A 17837-nucleotide genomic window follows, 5' to 3' on the forward strand; every position below is an offset into this window, starting at 1 on the left:
CTGGAGCAGGTGGATCTGGACCCCATGTACACGGGTGAGCTCTGGGTGGGTCCTGAGAGCCTTGTGCAGTGCCCCATGCTGTAGGGCTGTGGCGGCAGCTCCACAAACCATTTTCAGGGGTGAAGGATGCTCTCAGCTGTTGCCTGGGCAACGGCTCCTCCTCCAGCCCACCATGTGGCTCGGGGAGCGCTCCCCCGCCTGCTTCCCCCCGCCACCGTGGGGAAGGGGAAGGGGAAGGCAGCTCCCGGCCCCCGGCGCTGGCGGGGCCGGAGGCCTGGCTCCCTTCGCCCACCCTTGGCCTGGCCTGACAATGCCTGCAGGGCCCGCCATGCCCCCCACCTCCGTGATGCCCATGCCTCAAGGGAGCACCCCAGCCCCCCCGCATGGCCGCGGCCCCCTGCCCACCCTGGGTGCTGCTGGGGCACCCCCACAACCGTCGAGCCGGCGCTGCCCGGCTGCCACGGCCGTGCTGTGAGGTCGGATCGCAGGAGGCGAATTCCAGCAAGGTGAGTCGGGGCCAGAGCCAAGGGGTACGGGGGACACATGGCCACCGTGGCCCTGCTGCGAGCTAGGTGGTGGAGCTTGGCCAGCTGCCGGAGCTGTTATGCCTGGCTGTGGCGGGAGCAGATTGCCAGTGGATTCCCCAGGTCATCCCCTGGCCAGGAGGGAGGAAGTCCTTCCGGCCAGGCCCCGGCAGAACAATGCGCCGTGTGTGCAGCCGCAGTGGGCACCCGGCACCCTGCCCACGGGGAGGAAGCGGCGGCGGGGTCATGGCCTGCGTGGGGCACTCACACCCTGTCACCCACCCAGCATCCAGCTCAGCTCTGCCCCGTAACCACGCTGCCCTGCTCCTGCCACAGCCCCAGGGTGCAGTGAAGGGGCAGCGGAGATTCTTGCCCCCAAGTGTGGCGCAGTCCCAAGGAACCAGAGCAGTCTCCCAGGAGAGCCGCAACCACTGGCCTCAGTCACAGCAGAGAAGAGCTGGTGACAACCCCCCCAGTAGCAAATGGCTGGGGGAGCCCTAGCACAGGGGACAGTTGCTAAGGCCAGGCTGGCGAAGGGTTTGCTCTGGGGTACGGCAGCCCCAAGAGAGCAGGGTGACCCCAGAACAGACTGTCGTGTCTCCCAGTGCCACTTCTGTCCCTTGCTGTCCTGGGGGCCAGGCTGGCACCACTGCCCCACAGAGCCACTCATCCCACTGCAGTGCCCGGGAGGGGCTGTAGAGGTGCCCGTTAAGGTCTTGCCAGCGGCTGGGCTGCCCTCCCTGCTGATGTCCCTGCGTCACCCCGGGGAGCACTTTGTTATCACCCCCTGAGGAAGATCTGTGTGGCCCTGGGGGAGCGGCTGGTTGCACCCCTGGGCACCTCAGGGCGAGTGCGAGGCCACCGACAGTGGGAGCCCGTGGCACCACCCCACGAGGCATAGCAGGGCCATCAGCTCTCCGGACCGGGAGCCGCCACCCGGGGATCCCAGTCCCCCATCCCGTGGGGCTCCCGCGGCTACCGCCGGGGGATACCCCGTCCCTCTCGCCATAGGCATCCCACCGCCGTTCCCCGGGGGCAGGGCGGGGGAATCCCGTGTCAGTGCCGGTCTCCCCGCCGGTAGCCCCCGCGCGGCGGCGGGTCCCGGGGCGGGGGGCGCGGGGGGCCCGCGGGTCCCTCCCCGAGCCGAGGGCGGGGCGGAGCGGCGGGGCGGGAGCCCGGGCGGGCGGGGCGGCGCGCGGCGGCGGCGCGGGAGCGCTCACCGGAGACAAAGGCAGCGCCGGGAGGCGGCGGCGGTGCCGCGCACCGGGCGCGCACCGGGCCCCCTCCCCCGCCGCCCTATGGAGCCGCCGCCCGCCGCCTGAGCCACGTGCGCCGCCGCCGCCGGTAACGGGAGCCGCGGAGGGAGCGGGCGCGGCGCCTCCGCCTGTTGCGCGGTGCGGGGGCAGCGGGGCCGGGGCGGGGGCGCGCGGGGCCGCCGCCGCCACCGGGGACCGCGGCGGGGGCGCGCGGCGCGTACCGGGGCGCGCATCTCCGGTCTGGCCTCGGCGGGCGCGCGCCCCGGGGGAGGAGGAGGAGGATGGTGATGAGGAAGGGGTGCCGCGCCCGGCACCGAGAGCGGGGAGGTTCCCCGCCGGGGTGTCACCCTCCCGGCGGAGGCACCGGGCAGAGATGCGACGCGGGTAGCGGGGCCCAGGCCGCGGCCGGGGGCAGCGGGGCGGCCCGGGGGTACCGGCGGGGCCCGGCTTGGCGGCCGCTCCGCTCCCCGCCCGGTATGAGTGTCTCCAGCCCGGCCCCGCTCCTCCCCCAGCCCGCACGTCCCTGACAGCCCCGCTCCCCCCGCACGCCCCAGCTGCGAACGCCCCCGGTCCGCGGCGCCGCCAGCCAGCCCTGCACCGCTTCCTGGTGTCCCCCCGGCCGTCATCCCGGGTCTCGACCCATGGCCCTTCCCGCACGGTGCCCCCCTCCCCGGGGATGCCCAGGCTGCCGGCGCGGAGCCTGTTGCAGCCGCGGCTCGTGAGCCCTGCCTGCACCCAGTGGCCTCAGCCGGGCAGCGGGGACCCCCTCCCCATATACCCACATCGCAGCACTGCCTCTGCCCACGCGTTTGTCTGCCCGATGGAGCAGCCCCCACTGCCTGCCTGTGGCCAGGGCCCCTGACCCCTTCCTTCTCCATTGCTCCTTCCTTCCCCATTGCTTCTTCCTTCCCCATCACTCCTTCCTTCCGCCGGGCTCGGCCCTCCGGCCCTGCCAGCACCCTCAGCACCTGGTGGCACTGCCGTCCCCCTTGCCGGCAGCGTGGCCCTGGCCCGTGGGGTGGTCGAGCACCCCGCACCCCTTTGGCTGTCTCTGAGCAGAGCCACATGAGTGGTCTCCCAGCCCTCGGCTGCCACCACTCCATGCTCACCCTCCTCCTTGCTGCCGAGCCCGTTTTCTCCCACACCACCACAATGAGAATCCTGATGGGTGCTTACTTGCCTGCCTGCGAGCACCCATGGGTTCTGCTCCCTGCACACTGAGGGGCACACCTGCCCCTGGTACACACCATTGTCATTCGGTGCTGGGTTGGACATGGCTGAGCTATCACCCAGCCTGAAGGCTGGGACCTGGCAGGCGTGATGGTTCCCATCCTCACCACCCCTTGGCCCTGCATTGCTGTGTTGAGGTGCCACCATCCCCTGAGCCCCCTCGGGTGGCTGCGAGGCCAGCGATGGCCACAGTGCACGTGCTCTTGCAAACGCCACGTGCCACAGGGAACTGGCAGCTCTGCACATCCCTCATTCTGCCCGGGGCACCCCAGGGCACCCTGCTCTGTGGCAGCACAGAGATGAATGAGCTGCCTGGGCTCGGCAGCCAATTTGGGGTGCGCTGGATGAGCAGGAGAAGGGGATCCCAGTGGGCACCGCATGATCTGAAAGGTCAGGACTACAGCATCCATCTCCTGCCCCAGAGTTCCCGGCAGTGCTGTGAAGGGGTTCTGGGTGGGGTGTGCAGGTTTGCAGCCATGAAGGCGATGATGGGGTGCATGAGGGGGGCCAGGCACAGTTCCTCTCCGGCTACGGGCACTGCAGCGCATGTAGAGCGAGTCACCATGGGAACAGGGCGTCCACGTTTCTGTGTCGCTCACGCTCGCGTCTGTCTCGTTGCAGGGCCCCCACCCCGGCGGTCCCCCCCAGCGATGGGCAGCAGGACCCTGCCAGCCCCATCCCCCCACCGCCCGCCCCGTCGGCCCCCCGCCCCGCCGCCCGCCCAGCGCACCCACGCCTGACCCACCCGCTCCAGCCCCCCCCAGCTCTATGGCAAGGATGGACCCCTGACGGCAGGCACCCGCGGGCCAGAGGAGACGGCGCCGGGCACAGCCCGGGGAGATGCCCTCGGCGGCCCTGACAGCATCGGGTCCTCCCTGACCCTGCCGCCGCCCTGAGCATCCCGTCCCCCACCCCGAGGGCAGGGAAAGGCGGGGGCCTCCCCCCGGGTCCGGCAGCCAAGATGGTGATGTCCCAGGGCACCTACACCTTCCTCACCTGCTTTGCGGGCTTCTGGCTCATCTGGGGCCTCATCGTGCTGCTGTGCTGCTTCTGCAGCTACCTGCGGCGGCGGGTGAAGCGGCAGCAGGAGGAGCGGCTGCGGGAGCAGAGCCTGCGCGCGCTGGAGATGGAGCCACTGCACTATGAGGGTTACAGGGGCAGCCCCCCCGGCATCGCCATTCCCCACCGCCTCCGCCTCGACCCCCACCATCATCATCACCCCCACCACATCCCACCCCCCCGGCCCTGGAGCTGCCGGCACGGTAAGGAGCAGGGAGGGGCTCTCGCATCCCCGGAGCACGTGCCTCCCCCTGTTTTGGGGGGGATACGACGTGAGAGCCAGAGCGCAGCGCTGACGGCAGCAGGGGTCCGGGGGGGGCTTTGCCTTGCAGAGTCGGACCTGTCAAAGCCGCCGTGCTATGAGGAAGCTCTGTTGATGGCAGAGCCCCCCCCACCATACAGCGAGGTGCTGATGGACACACGGGGGCTCTACCGCAAAATCAACGCCCCTTTCCTGAGCCACGAGCGGCTGGAGAAGCAGGAGCAGCCCCCCAGCTACAAACCACTTTTCCTCGATGCCAGCTATGGTTCAGCGCTGCACCTGCCCCGCTCTGCCAGCCCCGGCCCTGCCTGCCCGGACCTCTACCTGCAGCAGGAGTGCTCCCCACGCATGTTTCCCAGCTGGACAGACTCGGAGCTCAGCAGCAGGGACACCTACGAGCCGGGACCCTGGCACCTCCCGGTCTCCATGCCCCTCTTCGGCAGGACTACCGCTGTGTAACGGCAGCCGCGGGGGACCCCCGGACCTTGCCATGCAGCTGGGGGGTGGGTGGTTTTGATTGCCCATGTCACCTCGGGGACACCCGCCCCGGCGCGGGCCATCGCCGCCGGCGCGGAAGGGGCTGGTTCCCCGTCTGGCCCCCGCCAGCCCCCCCATGGCCGGGGTCGCTGGGGACCCGGACTCTGCTCTGTTTCTTAAATTTTTTGTTTGTTACAGTTTGAGAATAAAAGTTTGTGGCTCGGGTTTGCCTCCCAGCAGGCTGGCATCATGGGACCCCCACACCTCTCCCAGCCCTCCCTGCCCCCCCAGCAGGCTGCAACCCCCGTGGGAGACGCTTTATTTATTAACAGACATGAGCACACTGCCGGTACAGAACTTGTGCTTTCCAAAAAGTTTCCAAGGGGAACAGGGGGAGAGGGGCCAAGCAGGGGCCAAGCAGGAGGGGATGGGGCTCCCAGCAAGGAGGGAGTCAGGAAGGGGTAAAAGCCCCCACACCAGCTCCCTGCTGGGATTTGGGGGGGGACGCCGCTGGCCGCAGCCTCGCCTCGGTTGGGTCACTTTATTGCCATATTCATTTATTATTATTATTATTATTATTTCTTTTCTTTGAACTCGTGCAAAGTATTGGGGGACTCCTGGGGGGGGCACGAAGAGAACGAGGACCCTGTCCCACAGCCAGGCAGGGGATGCGAGCGTGTGTGTCGTCCCCCCCAAAGGGGCACTGGGGTATCAGGGGGGCCTGCTAAGGGGGGGCTGGGGGGCTGACACGGCTCCTACCGACAACTTAAAAAAGAGAGGAGAAGGGGGGGCTGTAAAAGGTGCCCCGGGGCGGGGTTGCAGTGGGGCGGCCCCCACCTGGAGGCCTCATCCTGCGGGGCCCCAGTGGGGTGAGGGGGGGGCCCGGCCCCTGGCTGCAGCCCCCTCGTGCCCCGCGCCGGCCGGGGCAGGCTGCCTGCGCCGGCAGCGGGGCCTGGGCTTACAGGGCCCCCCCAAAGCTCTCCTCCTCCTCGGGCAGAGGGTCTGCATCCCAGCACGTGATGTCGATCTCTGGAGGACAGGGAGGGGGTGGTCAAGATGGCTTGGGGTGCCCCATGGAGGAACAGACCTCCCTCCTCACTGTCCTCACTCACCTGGGGGCTTGTTGTAGAAGATGGGCTGGGGGGCTTTGGCCGACAGCTCCTCGGCGGGGGGCACCTCCTCCTCTTGGGACTGGCTGAAGTAGCCCTCGCTGGCCTGGGGGGTGGGGGGCAGGTGGTCAGGACCCCCCAGCCACCCCATCACACCCTGACCTCCCACCCCCCAGTGGTGCTCACCTGCTCCCCACGACCTGGCGTCCCATCCTTGGGGGCCATCTCCCCATTGGTGATGGGGGGACTCTCTCTGCCCGGACTGTCCTCCTGGGGCACGTGCTGGCAGCCAAGCCCCTGGGACTGAGGGTCCCCCTCGCCAGCTGCTTCATCTTCCTCATCCTCCTGCTCCACGTCGCAGAAGGTGGCAGGGGGCTCAGGCAGCTCGTCCAGGCTCAGCAGGGCCCCCTCCTCGGGCAGTGCAGATGGGGGGGCTTCGGGGACAGGGGCAGCAGGCAGGGGCCAAGCAGCTGGGGGGTTTGCCCCATCGCTCTGCCACAGGTCGATGAGGCTCTCGGGGTTGGGAGCCTCCCCAGTCTGAGGCTCGGCAGCCACGGGCAGTGGGGAGGGCTCGGTGGGCTCCAGGGTCACCAGGTCCCCCAGGGCATCACCCCCCACTGTCCACACCGACCTGGGGCTGCTGGGCTCATCCCCGGGGGGCTCAGTGGCCTTGTCCTCGGGCCCCGGGAAGGGCCAGTGCTGCTCGGGCGTGGCTGGCCCGGGCTCCTGTGCGCTGGGGCTGGGGGACTCTGCAAGGAGGGGACAGCAGTCAGTGGGGACAGACACCCTCATCCACGGCTGGGTGTCACCCAGGAACAGGGCTGCAGCTGGAGGGGATTTGGGGTCCTATGGACCGGGCACAATGTGGGGATGCTGCAGGGATGGGTGGGAGTGGCTGTACAGGGAGGGGACTGTGGCATGCACCAGGGGACCGGGAGTGAGCGGACATAGGGAGGGGGCAAGGTGATCCCTTGGGGAGCAGCTGGAAGGCAGAAGGGGCTGTGGAGGAGGCGGGAGAAGGGAAAGCTGGGATGCACCGTAAGATGCCGGGGCCAAGTGGGGATGCAGTAGGGACACATGGCACCTGCAGCAGAACTGGCTTGGATGCAGTGGGGTACAGTGGGGCAGAGGGGATGCACAGGGGGATGCAGCAGGGGGATGGTACAGTGGGACGGTGCAGATAGGGCAACATCGCACTGGGATCTGCAGCAGGGACAGCCAGCATGTACGGAGCACGGGGAATGCACTGGAGATGGGGGGGATGCATGACAGAGGCTGCAGCAGAGACAGCAGGGATGCACTGGTGTCAGGAAATGCACTGGAGGCAGCAGGGACGCAGCAATGATGGCAGGGCTGCTCTGGGGGATGCAGCAGAGACGGCGGGGATGCAGCGGCACGGAACAGCAGGTACGGCGGGGATGTGTTGGGGGACACAGCAGAGACGGTGGGGATATGCCAAGGGGTACAGGCAGGACAGCACAGATGCACTGAGCGATGCAAAGGCGGTTGGCAGAATTGCAGGGGGGGCTGCAGCAGAGCCAGGGGAGCTGCAGCAGGGAATGTGCTGTAGTACACAGCAGAGATGGCGGGGATATGCTGAGGGATGCAGATGGGACAGCACAGATGCACTGAGCAATGCATGGGCAGTTGGCAGGGCTGCAGGGGGGGCTGCAGCAGAGCCAGAGGGCTGCAGTAGGGGATGCACTGTGGGAAACCACAGGGGTGGGCCCAGGCAGCCCTGGGCAGGGGGAGGCAGTGCCAGCCCTGCGCCCACCTTTGGGCGTTGCCAGCGTCTCGTCAGCGGACGCGCGGGTGCCCGGGTCGCCCAGCGGCGTGGCGGCCGGGCTGGGCTCGCAGGGGCTGCAGCCCGCTGCTGAGGCCTTGCGGAAGGCGTCCGACTGGCTGCCTGCGGACAAGGGAGATGGGGTGGCGTGGGAGGGCTGCCCACATCAAGGGGGAGACCAGCACCCCAGCACCGCTCCTGCCCCACACCAACCCAGCTGCCAGCTGCCAAATGCACATCACCTTGTACCAGCCACTATGTCGTCCCTCCTAGGTGGCAGGGCAGAGGCTCCTATGGCTGCAGCAACCACCATGACCTCTCCGGGCATCCCTACCACCCCCAGGAGTCCCAGGTCCTGCACCTGCCAGGCACGGGGACGGGCAGCCCCGTACCTGCCATGGTGCACACTGGCCCTGCCCACACGTCGCCTAGCTGTGCCCTGGCACTGCCCTGGCACTGCTTTGCCCCTACAGGTACAGCTTTGTGCCCTGTCACCCATGCCTGGCAGGAGCACAACCCTACATGGCCCCCCGCCTGCCCTTTGGCACAACTCCACATGATCCAGGGCATCACTTTTTCCATCCCATGCTGCTCCATGGGCACAGTCCTGCATGGTTCAAGGCAGAGATTTCCCATCCCCCTCTGCCCCATGGGTACAGTCATCCCATCCCCTTCTTCCCTATAGGCACAGCCCCACATGATCCTGGGCACAGCCCTTTCCATCCTATCCTGCCCCATGGGCACAGCCACATGTGGTCCTGGCCACAGCCTTTTCCATTCCACACTGCCCCATGAGCACAGTCCTGCATGATCCAGGGCACAGCTGTCCCGTCCCATTTATGCTCCATTGCCAGAGCCTGCCCTGCACCCCCTCTACCCCATGGGCACAGTCTGCTCCATCCCACCACAGAGCATCAACTCCCCAGGCATCGCTCTGCCCTGTCCCCATCTGACCCACGGGCACAGCCTGCCCAACACCCCCTCCCCAGGGGCACAGCCCCAGCAGGGCATGCCGAGTGCCCAGGGGTGCGGGCACGGTCCTGCCTGGGTGCCCGTCCCCCTCAGGGTGCCCGCGGGAGGGGCGATGCCTCCGCTGTCGGTCCGGTGTGCCGTGGGGCTGGGGGGCTCTGGGGCAGCTGCCCACGGCTCAGCCCCCCGGAGCTGTGTGCCCGCGAGCTCCCAGCTACCTACATGGGAAGAAAGAGGAGAGATTTGGGGTGCGGTGGCAGGTGATATAGGGGAAGGGGGTCCGTGGGGGGGAGGAGGAGGAGGAGGAGGAAGAAGGCGGCCCACTGTCAGCTGTCTTTATGAAAGGACAGTGAAGACGACCTGTGAGAGAAAGACAGACGGACGGACAGACGGAGAGAGAGAGAGAGAGATGGGTCAGTCCCTGCTCAGCACAGTTATGGTGGGGCTGGAGCATCAGGGCACCGGGATGGGAAGCCAGACGGATGGGAGGCAACACCAACAGCATGGCAGGAGAATGGCAGGACAAGAGGATGGAAAGGCAGCAGGACAGAAAGATGGGAGGCAGCACTGCCTGGCCAGGGGAGGAGAGAGGCCAGAACACGGCTGTGGGACCAACTATGTGCTCAGGCACAGCACAACCCCACAGTGTGAATCTACGGCACAACCCACGGCACAGCCCCATGGCACAGCCCACAGCACTGCCCCAAGGCACAGCACCACAGCACAACCCCACAGCACAGCCCCACGGCACAGCCCATGGCACAACCCATGGCAAAACACCACAGCAAGGACACACATCACAAGGCTCCCTCCTTGCACAGCTCCCCCAGCACAGCACCATGACACGGCCCCACGGCTGGAGGCACTCACCAGGACAGCCAGCCCCTGCCTGAGAGCCATAAAAACAATTCTGGGGCTGGACCCCAGATTGTGGGGCAGCCTGGTCTCTCCATGGGGCAACCCCTGCCAGCTGGCAGCACACCGAGTGCCCCACATCTGCCTCACTCACTCCTGCCCCTTTCAGCTGCCATCATGGGACATGTTCCCAAGCAATCCCTGGACCTCCAGCTGTCTCTCCTGCTGTACCAATCACGCACCCAACCTGGCTGCTGGTGCAGTGCTGTGACAGGTGAGCGGACGACACTGAGCAGGGAGCTGCTGAAAACACCCCGACATCCAGCCCTGCCAAGCTGCCCCAGTTGCAGGGCCACGTGATTTGCGGTGGCAGCAGCGGTGATAGTGGCAGTGATGGTGGCACAGCAGAGGAGGATGACCCCTGCCATCCTTGTGACCTTGGCACTCAGAACCACAATGCCAGGGATGGCAAAGGGTACACACACACCCACCCCATTGCATCCCTGGTCCCTCCACATCCCACTGTGACTTGTTGGGCTGTGACAGCACACTCACCTGCTCCACAGGCCCCTTTAGTCTCTCAGTGCCCACCCCCCTGCCCACAGCCCCCCCTCAGCCCCTCACCTGTCCTGTGGCTGCCTGGTGAGACAGCATCGCTGCTGCCCGATGCCACTCGCTCCTGCTGCTTGAAGAAATCCCGGGGGTTGTCGGGCCGCTGAGCAATGATGGCAGCAGCCTCCTGTGTGGATGGGGGAGGCTGAGCCCCACTGCCCTGGTGGTGTGGGGCTGTGGGACCACCCTCCATGCACCCCCTAGCTGCATTCCCATCCAGCTGTAGGCACTGCTGGCTGGGGAGTGAGGACCAGCACCAGGCACGGCCATCACCGCACTCACCTCCACCTCCGACTCCGATTTTCTGAACTGCTGCCTGTCATCCTCCTCTTGCTGGTCCCCCTGGAAAGAGATGTGGCATCACCTCCCAAGCTCTGGGATGTCCTGGGCATCCAGCTGGGAAAATTCCTTCCCCGGGGGGATGCCCAGTGGCAGTCCCGACTCCAACTTACAAAGATGGACTGCTCCTTCAGGCGCTGCCGGGCCTCCTCCGCCTCCATGCTCTGCTGCTTCCGCCTGCCGTGGGGGCACGGGGGAGAGGCGCTGGGCACCGGCTCCTGCCGGTCCCTGCCCCAACCCCACCCCATGAGGGACACCCACGTGCCCACCCGGCCACTCACAGCATGTGCTCAGCCATCCCGCACCCACATCCCACCCAGCCCCTGCCGTGCCTGTGCTCCTCAATCTGCTCCTCCCGCTCCCGGTAGCGCCGCTCCCTCTCCTCCTGCTCCAGCCGCTCCTGCTCCATCCGTTCCTGCTCAAACCGCAGCCGGGCATCCAGAGCCTTTTTCCGCTCTTCCTCCTTACGCAATTCCTCCTCTTTCTGATTGGGGGGGGATGAATGAGAGGGCTGCCCATCACTCACCCTGCCCGCTCCCAGGGGCTACTGGCTGCTCCCCCATACCCCACCTTGGCCTGTTCCCAGAACTGCTCCCGGTTGAGCCGCTTCATCTCCACGGTGGCATCAGTTTTCTGGTAAGTGGTGCCCTGGGACGGAGGAGAGGCAGGGGGGGTGGAGGGGCTGGGATCAGCGAGGGAGGATGACAGTAAGCAGCACACAGGGTGAGGGGCTGCAGCAGACAGGAGCCCCAGGCGGGAGGGATGCCCCAGACCCGCCACCATCGCCATCGCTGCCATGGGGACATTACCACGGGCTCGGCGTTCTCGTCCTCGCGCAGCCGCAGGCGGTGCAGCACCGGGCTGGAGACACGGGCCAGCCCATTGGAGAGTCGCTGCCCGATGGCCCCTGGGTCAATGTCCTCCACGCTGCTGGCGTTGACGATGACATCGACACCCTGGGGAGGACAAGCAGCCATCAGGGTTCAGCGTTGGTGCCCCGGCGGCATCATCCCTCTCCCCAGCATCACCCACCTGGAAGAACTCGGCAATCTTGGCTACATGGCTTGCGCAGGCGCATTTGCGGGCATCTGGTACATCCTCGCCCACCTGTGGCAGCCAGAGAGGGGCTGAGCTGGGAGGGGCAGCAGGGTGACCCCCACCCCACTGACCACCACGGGACAGCAGGACTGTGGGGCACCTGTACCCCCCTGGCCACCTCCAGCTCCTCGCTCATACCCAGCCATTCCCCATGGGCACAGCCCCCCCTCAGCATGGCCCCCCCCCACACTCACCCAGTTGACGAGTACGTATTTGGGGAGCACGGCCTGGGGGTCCTTGACGCTGCAGAAGCCATACATCACCTTCTGGATCTCAAAGTGGCCAGAAAGCTCCAGCAAACCTCCACCTGCCACAGCACCGTCAGCTCACGTCCACCCAGCACCAGGAATGGGTGCCAGGGAAAACACTGGCCCCAAGTGTACGAGCCAAGTCACTGGAGGGGACAGAGGACCTTACCTCCTGACGCTGCCAGCTTCAGGTCATCAGAGCCATCCTCATACGTGTAGAGGGCCCTGGGGAGACAGTGTGGGTGAGCCATGACCAGAGCAAGTGTGAGGAGGCCCCCTCATCTCCCCATCCTGGTCACACTGAGGTCAGGGCAGGCCCTGGGGGAACGGCTGGTCCCCAGGCTACCACATAGCCACACCAAGCCTTTGTCCATCACCATCATCAAGGGCCAGCTACCAGGCAGGGAGGCCAGGATGTGGGGCAGGTCTCATCCGCCCATCCTTGCTGGCAGCCACAGAGCAGGAGCAGAAGTTTTGGGGACAGAACGGTCACTTGGCCACAGGGACCCACAGACTGCTGTGCCACAAGCCACCACAGCCTCACAGCTCTTGGCACACCCATCCCTGTCCCCCCACGACCCTGCCAGCTAGTGACCAGGTTTGGGGACAGCCCCGTGCCCCCAGTAGGAACCCAGAGCTGCTCACGTGCCCGTCTGCGTGAGCCGCCAGCCCAGCAGGCACCAGGCTGGGGGAGGATGCCGGAGCACCATCAGCAGCAAATCAATGTGCCGCCGGGGTGTGATGGGGCCGTCATGGAGACTGTTCCTTGGAAACCGTTCCCAGTTGATGGGAAACCCCCTGTCGCTCCCACCGTGCCCTGGCCAGCCCCCCCGGGGGCTCCACGGGGACCCCCACCAGCCCGCACCTCCCCAGGGGCGCACAGCCAGCAACAGAGGGGGGACCGCGCATACCAAATTGATCCAGGGCGGGTGGGCGAGGGGATGGATGTTGCTAGGCAACCAGCATCCTCCATCACCATGGCAACACCCCCCCATCCCAGCTGGGATGCAGCTCGCCCCGATGACGAGGTGATTAGTGAAGGGGAGCGGGGGAGGCAGGCAGGCAGCGGGGACCTGCGGGGCCTGGCAGGCACCCAAACCTGCCTGCCACCGTCACGCGCTGCACCCGGAAAGCCGGGGCCGCCCGTGCTGGATCCCCCACATCCCTGCACCACGGCTCTGCCGATCAGCATTCGGCTGGTGGTGCCCACACAGCGCTTATTCAAAATCCCTGTGGTGCCGGGCAGAGCCGTCCTCACCTGAGCTCACAGCTTCCAGCCACAGCCTGGGGGACAGGAATCAAGGGTCCAATGGACACAGCCACCCCCAAAACAGGGCCATGCCTGGAGCTAAAAAGCAGGGGGAATGAAGGCAGGTGTCTAACAGGAAGAGGGCCTCCCTCCAACCCCGGCACCCGCCGCCCCCCAAGCCCCTGGCAGCCAGCCGCAGATAATTGCACCAACAAGATTGACTTTAATCTGCACATCCCGATCCCGCTAATCGGCTGCCCCAGCCGGCGCCAGCTTCCCGGCCTGGAACAGCTGCAAAGTGCCGTCTGTGATGCCTCTGCCGGGGAAGGGTGGCAAATGTAGCCCCTGATCCCCCAGGAATGGGGGAGGACAGCAGCAGTTCGGGGGAGCGCAGGGCCGCGGGGTGGAGGCTGGCAGGGTGGGATGCAGCCGTCTGTAGATGGGAGGAAAGAAGTAGGGCAGAGCCACAGCATCACTGCCTGGGGAGCCCTGTGGGTGCTGGGGGCATCTACTGCCTCCTCTCCCCCCTGAAACCCTGCCATGCTGGGTGGTGTCTGAGCACAGGGCTGATGCCTGCACCCAGGGATGCTCCCAGGGCAGCTGGGACTTGCCATGGACACAGCCCAGCAGCATGGCCTGACCCCATACCACATGGAGGTTTCCAGTCCATGGGACAGAGGGGCCGTGTTGGGGCCAGCAGCATCCCCCCGGGGTGCCCCCAGTGACCCACAGCCCAACAGCATCACCATGGCCCCCTGGCTGTGGGGACCAGGGGTGCCACAGCAGGTGCTGGCAGTACCGTGCATCATTTACCTCCCTTCCATGGGCTTTAATCCCTCCACCCAACCCATACAGCCCCTTCCTACCCCAGGGCTCCAGGTATGTGGGTCACCTTGGGTGGAGGTGGCCCATGCAGCCCAGGGAGGGCTCCCTGTAGGCGGGGGGCTCCAGTAAGGATCTCCCATCACTCCATCAAGGAGAGCATGGCCCCACTGCCCTTGCATGGCCCCGCTGCTCACTGGAGCAGGCAGAGCAGTACCTCTGGGTGCCAGCAGCCAGGGCTCCTGCAGCAGCCCACCCCCCACGCCATGGCAGGGTCACATGGCCCCAGCCTCCCCTCCCAGCCCCGGCACATGTGTTTCCAATGTAGCTGGGAGCTCCAGGGAGTCGGCGTGCTCAGAAAGCAGCACCAAATTCCTTTCCGATCGAGTAATGGGCCCCAGCAGCCTTCGCGGGGCCGGGCAGGGGGAGGGGATGGTCGGACCCTCCAGGACCGGGCTGGAGCAGGGGGAATCCCAGACTAAACACAGAGATCCTGGCCGGGCAAGAGCACGGCATCCCCCGGCACTGGCCCAGGACCAGGCTCTGGCGCGGTGTCCTCCCAGACCCTGGCTCAGCGAGACTGGGCCCCCACTCCGTGGGACTGTTCCCATCACCTTGCCCGATGCAGCCCCCCCAACATCACCCCTCATCCCGCACCCCGGCATCGGGCCCTGCACCGGGGATGCCGGCACCCCGGTGACCATGGGATGGAGCATCTGGGGACGACGGCAATCTCAGTTCCGAGGACGGGGATGAAGAGGGATCACTGCCCGGCCAGGCTCAACGCTGGAGAGGCGGGGGGGGGGGGACCCGGCATCAGCACTCGCCTTCCCGGGAACCGATTTTGCTGCTCTCAGCAGCTTTGGCAGGGACGGCTCCTTTGCAGCGGATGCCGGGAAGCGAGATGTACCCAGAGCTGACAGCTGCCGCCTGGCCGGCAACACGCACGGAGCTTGCCCACAGCGCCCTTGGGCTGCCAGCAGGGCCCCACGGAGACCGCAAGGCTGGTGGGGACCAGGACCTACCCAGGCCCACACAGCACTACACAGCCCCGTCCCGAGAGCAGGGACCCGGCTAAAGATGGGCGTGTGCCCGGCTGGGCGGTGGGTGCAGCCCAGCTGGGAAGTGGGTGCCCCAGCTGTGTGGTGGGTGCACGGTAGCCCCCTCCCTGCCCTCTCCGAGAGCATCATGCACAGCATGCACCCAGCACCCACAGTGCCCAGTGCCCCGGCTCTGCCCAGCGAGCTGCACCCTGGCGTACCGGCAGCATCCCCGCACGGCACAGGAACCCTGGGGGGCAACGAGGGGGTCTCGGGGAAGACGGCCCCAGACGGCCCCAGCCAGCCCCACGGCACCAGGGTGGAGTGGGAGATGCGGGTGGGCGCTGGGGGACACGGGCTGGCGGGGGATGATGCTCCCTGCAGCGGGGCCTGGATCCAGCCGGGCCCCAGCACCGCAGAACCGGGTGCCCTGCACTGGGGGCAGGACGGGTAGGGTGGGCAGCCGAGGGGTCCCACCGGAGAGAGCCACCCCCCACCCCAAGTCTGCAGCAATCCCAGCCCACCGGGGCAATCCCAGGCCGACGCACCGAGGCCCCCCAGGGATGTGGCACCCCCGGAACTTGGGGGATCCGGGGGTAGCGGGGCGGCGTGGGATGCTTGGTGCCTCCGCGGTCGCAGGCCTCGCCCCGCCGGGCAGCGGGACCGCCCGCTGTCGGGGCACCGGCGGCGCCGGTCGGGGAGCGGGGCCGGGCTGGAGGCGCCCCGATCCCCTCCCCATCTCCCGCCCCCCGGGAGCCCCTGCCCGCGACTCCGGCTCCAGACAATGGCGAGGGACCGGGGCCGGGCCCAGCATCGCGGACCCCCCGTTCCCGGCTCTCGCTGCCCGGCGGGGGGTCGCGCCGGGCCGTGCCGGGGTCTCCGGGGGCCGGCGGATCCCGGCGCTCGCACGTGCCGGCCCGACGCAGACAAAGCGGGGACCGCGCCCCGGCCCGGTGCGGCGGCGGAGGGCAGGTGCGGGCACCGGGGGCGGCGGGCCGGGCACACCCCCCGCCGCCCCGCCCGCCTTTGTGTGCCGGGGCTCCCGGGGACGGCGGGGGGCGCAGCGCGGGGCGCGGCCGGTGTTACCGGGCGGCTCCGTGCACAAAGGGCGGCGGCGGCGGCGGGGACAAAGGGGCGGCGGCGGCGGCGGGCGCGCTCACCAGTCGGTGGGGCTGTCCTCGCCGATCACGTCCTGGTAGGAGGCGAGCAGCTCCAGGCGGTGCGCCGCGAAGCCGACGCCAGCCATGGCAGGGCCGGGATGCTGCCGGGGGACCGGAGGGACCGGCCGCCTGCCCGCCTCCGAGACACTGCCGCAGCGGCCGGGCGGAGGGGCGAGCGGCGGGGAGGCTCCGCCCGCCGCCGCGCCCGGTCCTAGCGCCGCGAACGGCGGCCCCCCTCCCCTCCCCTCCGCCCCCCGCCGACCGGCCCCCGCCCCCGCCGCGCCCCCGGGGCGCCCCCAGGGCACACCGCCGACCGCGCCGAGCGGCCCCGGGCCGGGACCCCGGGGGTGCGGGCGGCATCGCCCCCGCCCAGGGCTGCCCCTGCACACGGTTCGCCCCCGGCATCCCGCTGCCTGGGCTCTACTCAGTCTCCGCAACACCGCGCCCCGGGTCGTTACCTCCCCCAGGGACATTGAACCCCGTCTCAGCCCCTCATAGGAACCTGTACCCCGGGTGGTTTCTCATCTCCGCCCTGGGGACCTGCATCTTGTGCTGCCCCCCCCGGGGAACCTGCACCCTGGGAACGTCACTGAGTGGTCCTCTCCATCCCCGGACCCTCCCCTGCCCCATGTCCTCTTCACTCAGGGGACACAGCACACCAGGCTTCCTGTGCCTTCAGGTCCCCTCCACAGAGCCACCGTGCCCGAGGTTTCCTCTCCAAGGACACGGCACCGTGGGCTCTGCCCCACACACCCAGCTGTGCCCTTGCTGCTGTGCAAGGGGTTGGTGGGCACAGCCTTTTTGGGGGCCCCTTTGCTGCCTGCCTGCCCCTCCATGCCCACTGCTCCCAAACATTACCTGCCCTCAGAACCCTGCCAGGTTGTGTCCAACAGCACCTTTCCCAGGAAGTTTTGCCTCTGCATGAACTCTCACAGTTGCTTTTGCACTGACCCATGCAGGGCTCTGCAGGGGCTCCCAGCCAGGTCCTCATGCTCCACCTAGGGCAGGCAGTATCACCCTGTCCCCCAGCACTGCCCCCAGCCCTGACCAGAACCACGCTGAAGGGGTCTCTGCTGGAGCAGGAGTGGCCTGATCCCTGCAGGTGGGGGTTGTTCCCAAACCAAGCCCTTCAGAGCAGCCTGTGGATGAGCCCAGTGGGACAGGGGACAGTGCCGTGGGCCCTGCCTGTGCTGTCTGCTCCCTTTCATGCCTTCCTTGCACCAGCATTTGCAAGCGAGGCCAGAGCAGGAGCCAACCTAAGAGGTTGTGAGAGTTTGGGAGCAGCTGTGGAGCAGCTGCCGGGGCCAGTGAGGGGGCTGGGGCCGTGTCAGGCGCCTCACAGGAGGCTCAGATGGCTTTGGGGGTGGATGTGGTGGGACTCTGCTCAGGGACATGGTGGGAGCCCTAAGCCTGCCGCTGCCAGGCTTTGTTCTCAGAGCAGTGAGGCTGCAGCCCCTCCCAAGGCTCCACCTCCACAGCCCACCCGAGACCCTCCTTCCGCTGTCTGTGCACAAGCTCCTCACATGGTGTGCAGAGCTGGTGGGCAAGAGCTGCTCTTGGCAAAGCACAGAGGCACCTTGGGTGGTAGAGCCATCATCAGTAGGGGCCAGAGGCAACAGGGCATGAACTCAATGGAGCTGAGCCCCCTGTGAGTGCAGACCTGGCAGTGGCACAGGGGGGCTGGCTATGGTACTGTGGCTCTGCCCTGGCCCTGCTCCAAGGCCAGGCATCCCAGGGCTGAGCTG

The 17837-nt window shown here is 67.6% G+C and overlaps 2 protein-coding genes across 5 annotated transcripts; one reads left to right on the forward strand and one right to left on the reverse strand.

Annotated features, from left to right (window-relative positions):
• Positions 1-206: 206 nt before the first annotated feature.
• Positions 207-5033, forward strand: PRR7 (proline rich 7, synaptic). 3 transcript variants are annotated; one of them, XM_032703234.1, is made up of 3 exons: positions 207-506; positions 3632-4272; positions 4375-5033. In XM_032703234.1, the coding sequence occupies exons 2-3, from the start codon at positions 3972-3974 to the stop codon at positions 4788-4790; spliced, it is 717 nt and encodes a 238-aa protein (XP_032559125.1). In that variant the 5' UTR covers positions 207-506; positions 3632-3971; the 3' UTR covers positions 4791-5033. The 3 variants fall into 3 exon arrangements, with proteins under 3 accessions (XP_032559125.1, XP_032559126.1, XP_032559124.1); XM_032703235.1 differs by having other exon boundaries at positions 4402-5033; XM_032703233.1 differs by having other exon boundaries at positions 3632-5033.
• An 82-nt stretch (positions 5034-5115) lies between these two features.
• Positions 5116-16261, reverse strand: DBN1 (drebrin 1). Of its 2 annotated transcripts, XM_032703231.1 has the most exons (15): positions 16093-16261; positions 11991-12046; positions 11768-11880; positions 11508-11582; positions 11285-11431; positions 11046-11123; positions 10808-10959; positions 10589-10652; positions 10419-10478; positions 10149-10263; positions 8892-9029; positions 7692-7823; positions 6104-6666; positions 5921-6023; positions 5116-5837 (listed from the first exon to the last, which is right to left on the reverse strand). In XM_032703231.1, the coding sequence occupies exons 1-15, from the start codon at positions 16176-16178 to the stop codon at positions 5767-5769; spliced, it is 1953 nt and encodes a 650-aa protein (XP_032559122.1). In that variant the 5' UTR covers positions 16179-16261; the 3' UTR covers positions 5116-5766. The 2 variants fall into 2 exon arrangements, with proteins under 2 accessions (XP_032559122.1, XP_032559123.1); XM_032703232.1 differs by lacking the exon at positions 8892-9029.
• Positions 16262-17837: the final 1576 nt, after the last annotated feature.

Source organism: Chiroxiphia lanceolata, chromosome 15 (genome assembly GCF_009829145.1).
Source record: "Chiroxiphia lanceolata isolate bChiLan1 chromosome 15, bChiLan1.pri, whole genome shotgun sequence".
NCBI classification, from domain to species: Eukaryota; Metazoa; Chordata; class Aves; order Passeriformes; family Pipridae; genus Chiroxiphia; species Chiroxiphia lanceolata.

What these genes read in the sequence shown, in the direction of transcription:
- PRR7 (XM_032703233.1), top strand. Translation starts at nt 3,972, where the DNA reads ATGGTGATGTCCCAGGGCACCTACACCTTCCTCACCTGCTTTGCGGGC.
- DBN1 (XM_032703231.1), bottom strand. Translation starts at nt 16,178, where the DNA reads ATGGCTGGCGTCGGCTTCGCGGCGCACCGCCTGGAGCTGCTCGCCTCC. An exon ending in GAAGCTGGCAGCGTCAGGAG is followed by an intron (nt 11,881 to 11,990) that starts GTAAGGTCCTCT and finishes GTGCTGTGGCAG; the next exon opens with GTGGAGGTTTGCTGGAGCTT. An exon ending in ACGAGAACGCCGAGCCCGTG is followed by an intron (nt 11,124 to 11,284) that starts GTAATGTCCCCA and finishes CCTCCGTCCCAG; the next exon opens with GGCACCACTTACCAGAAAAC.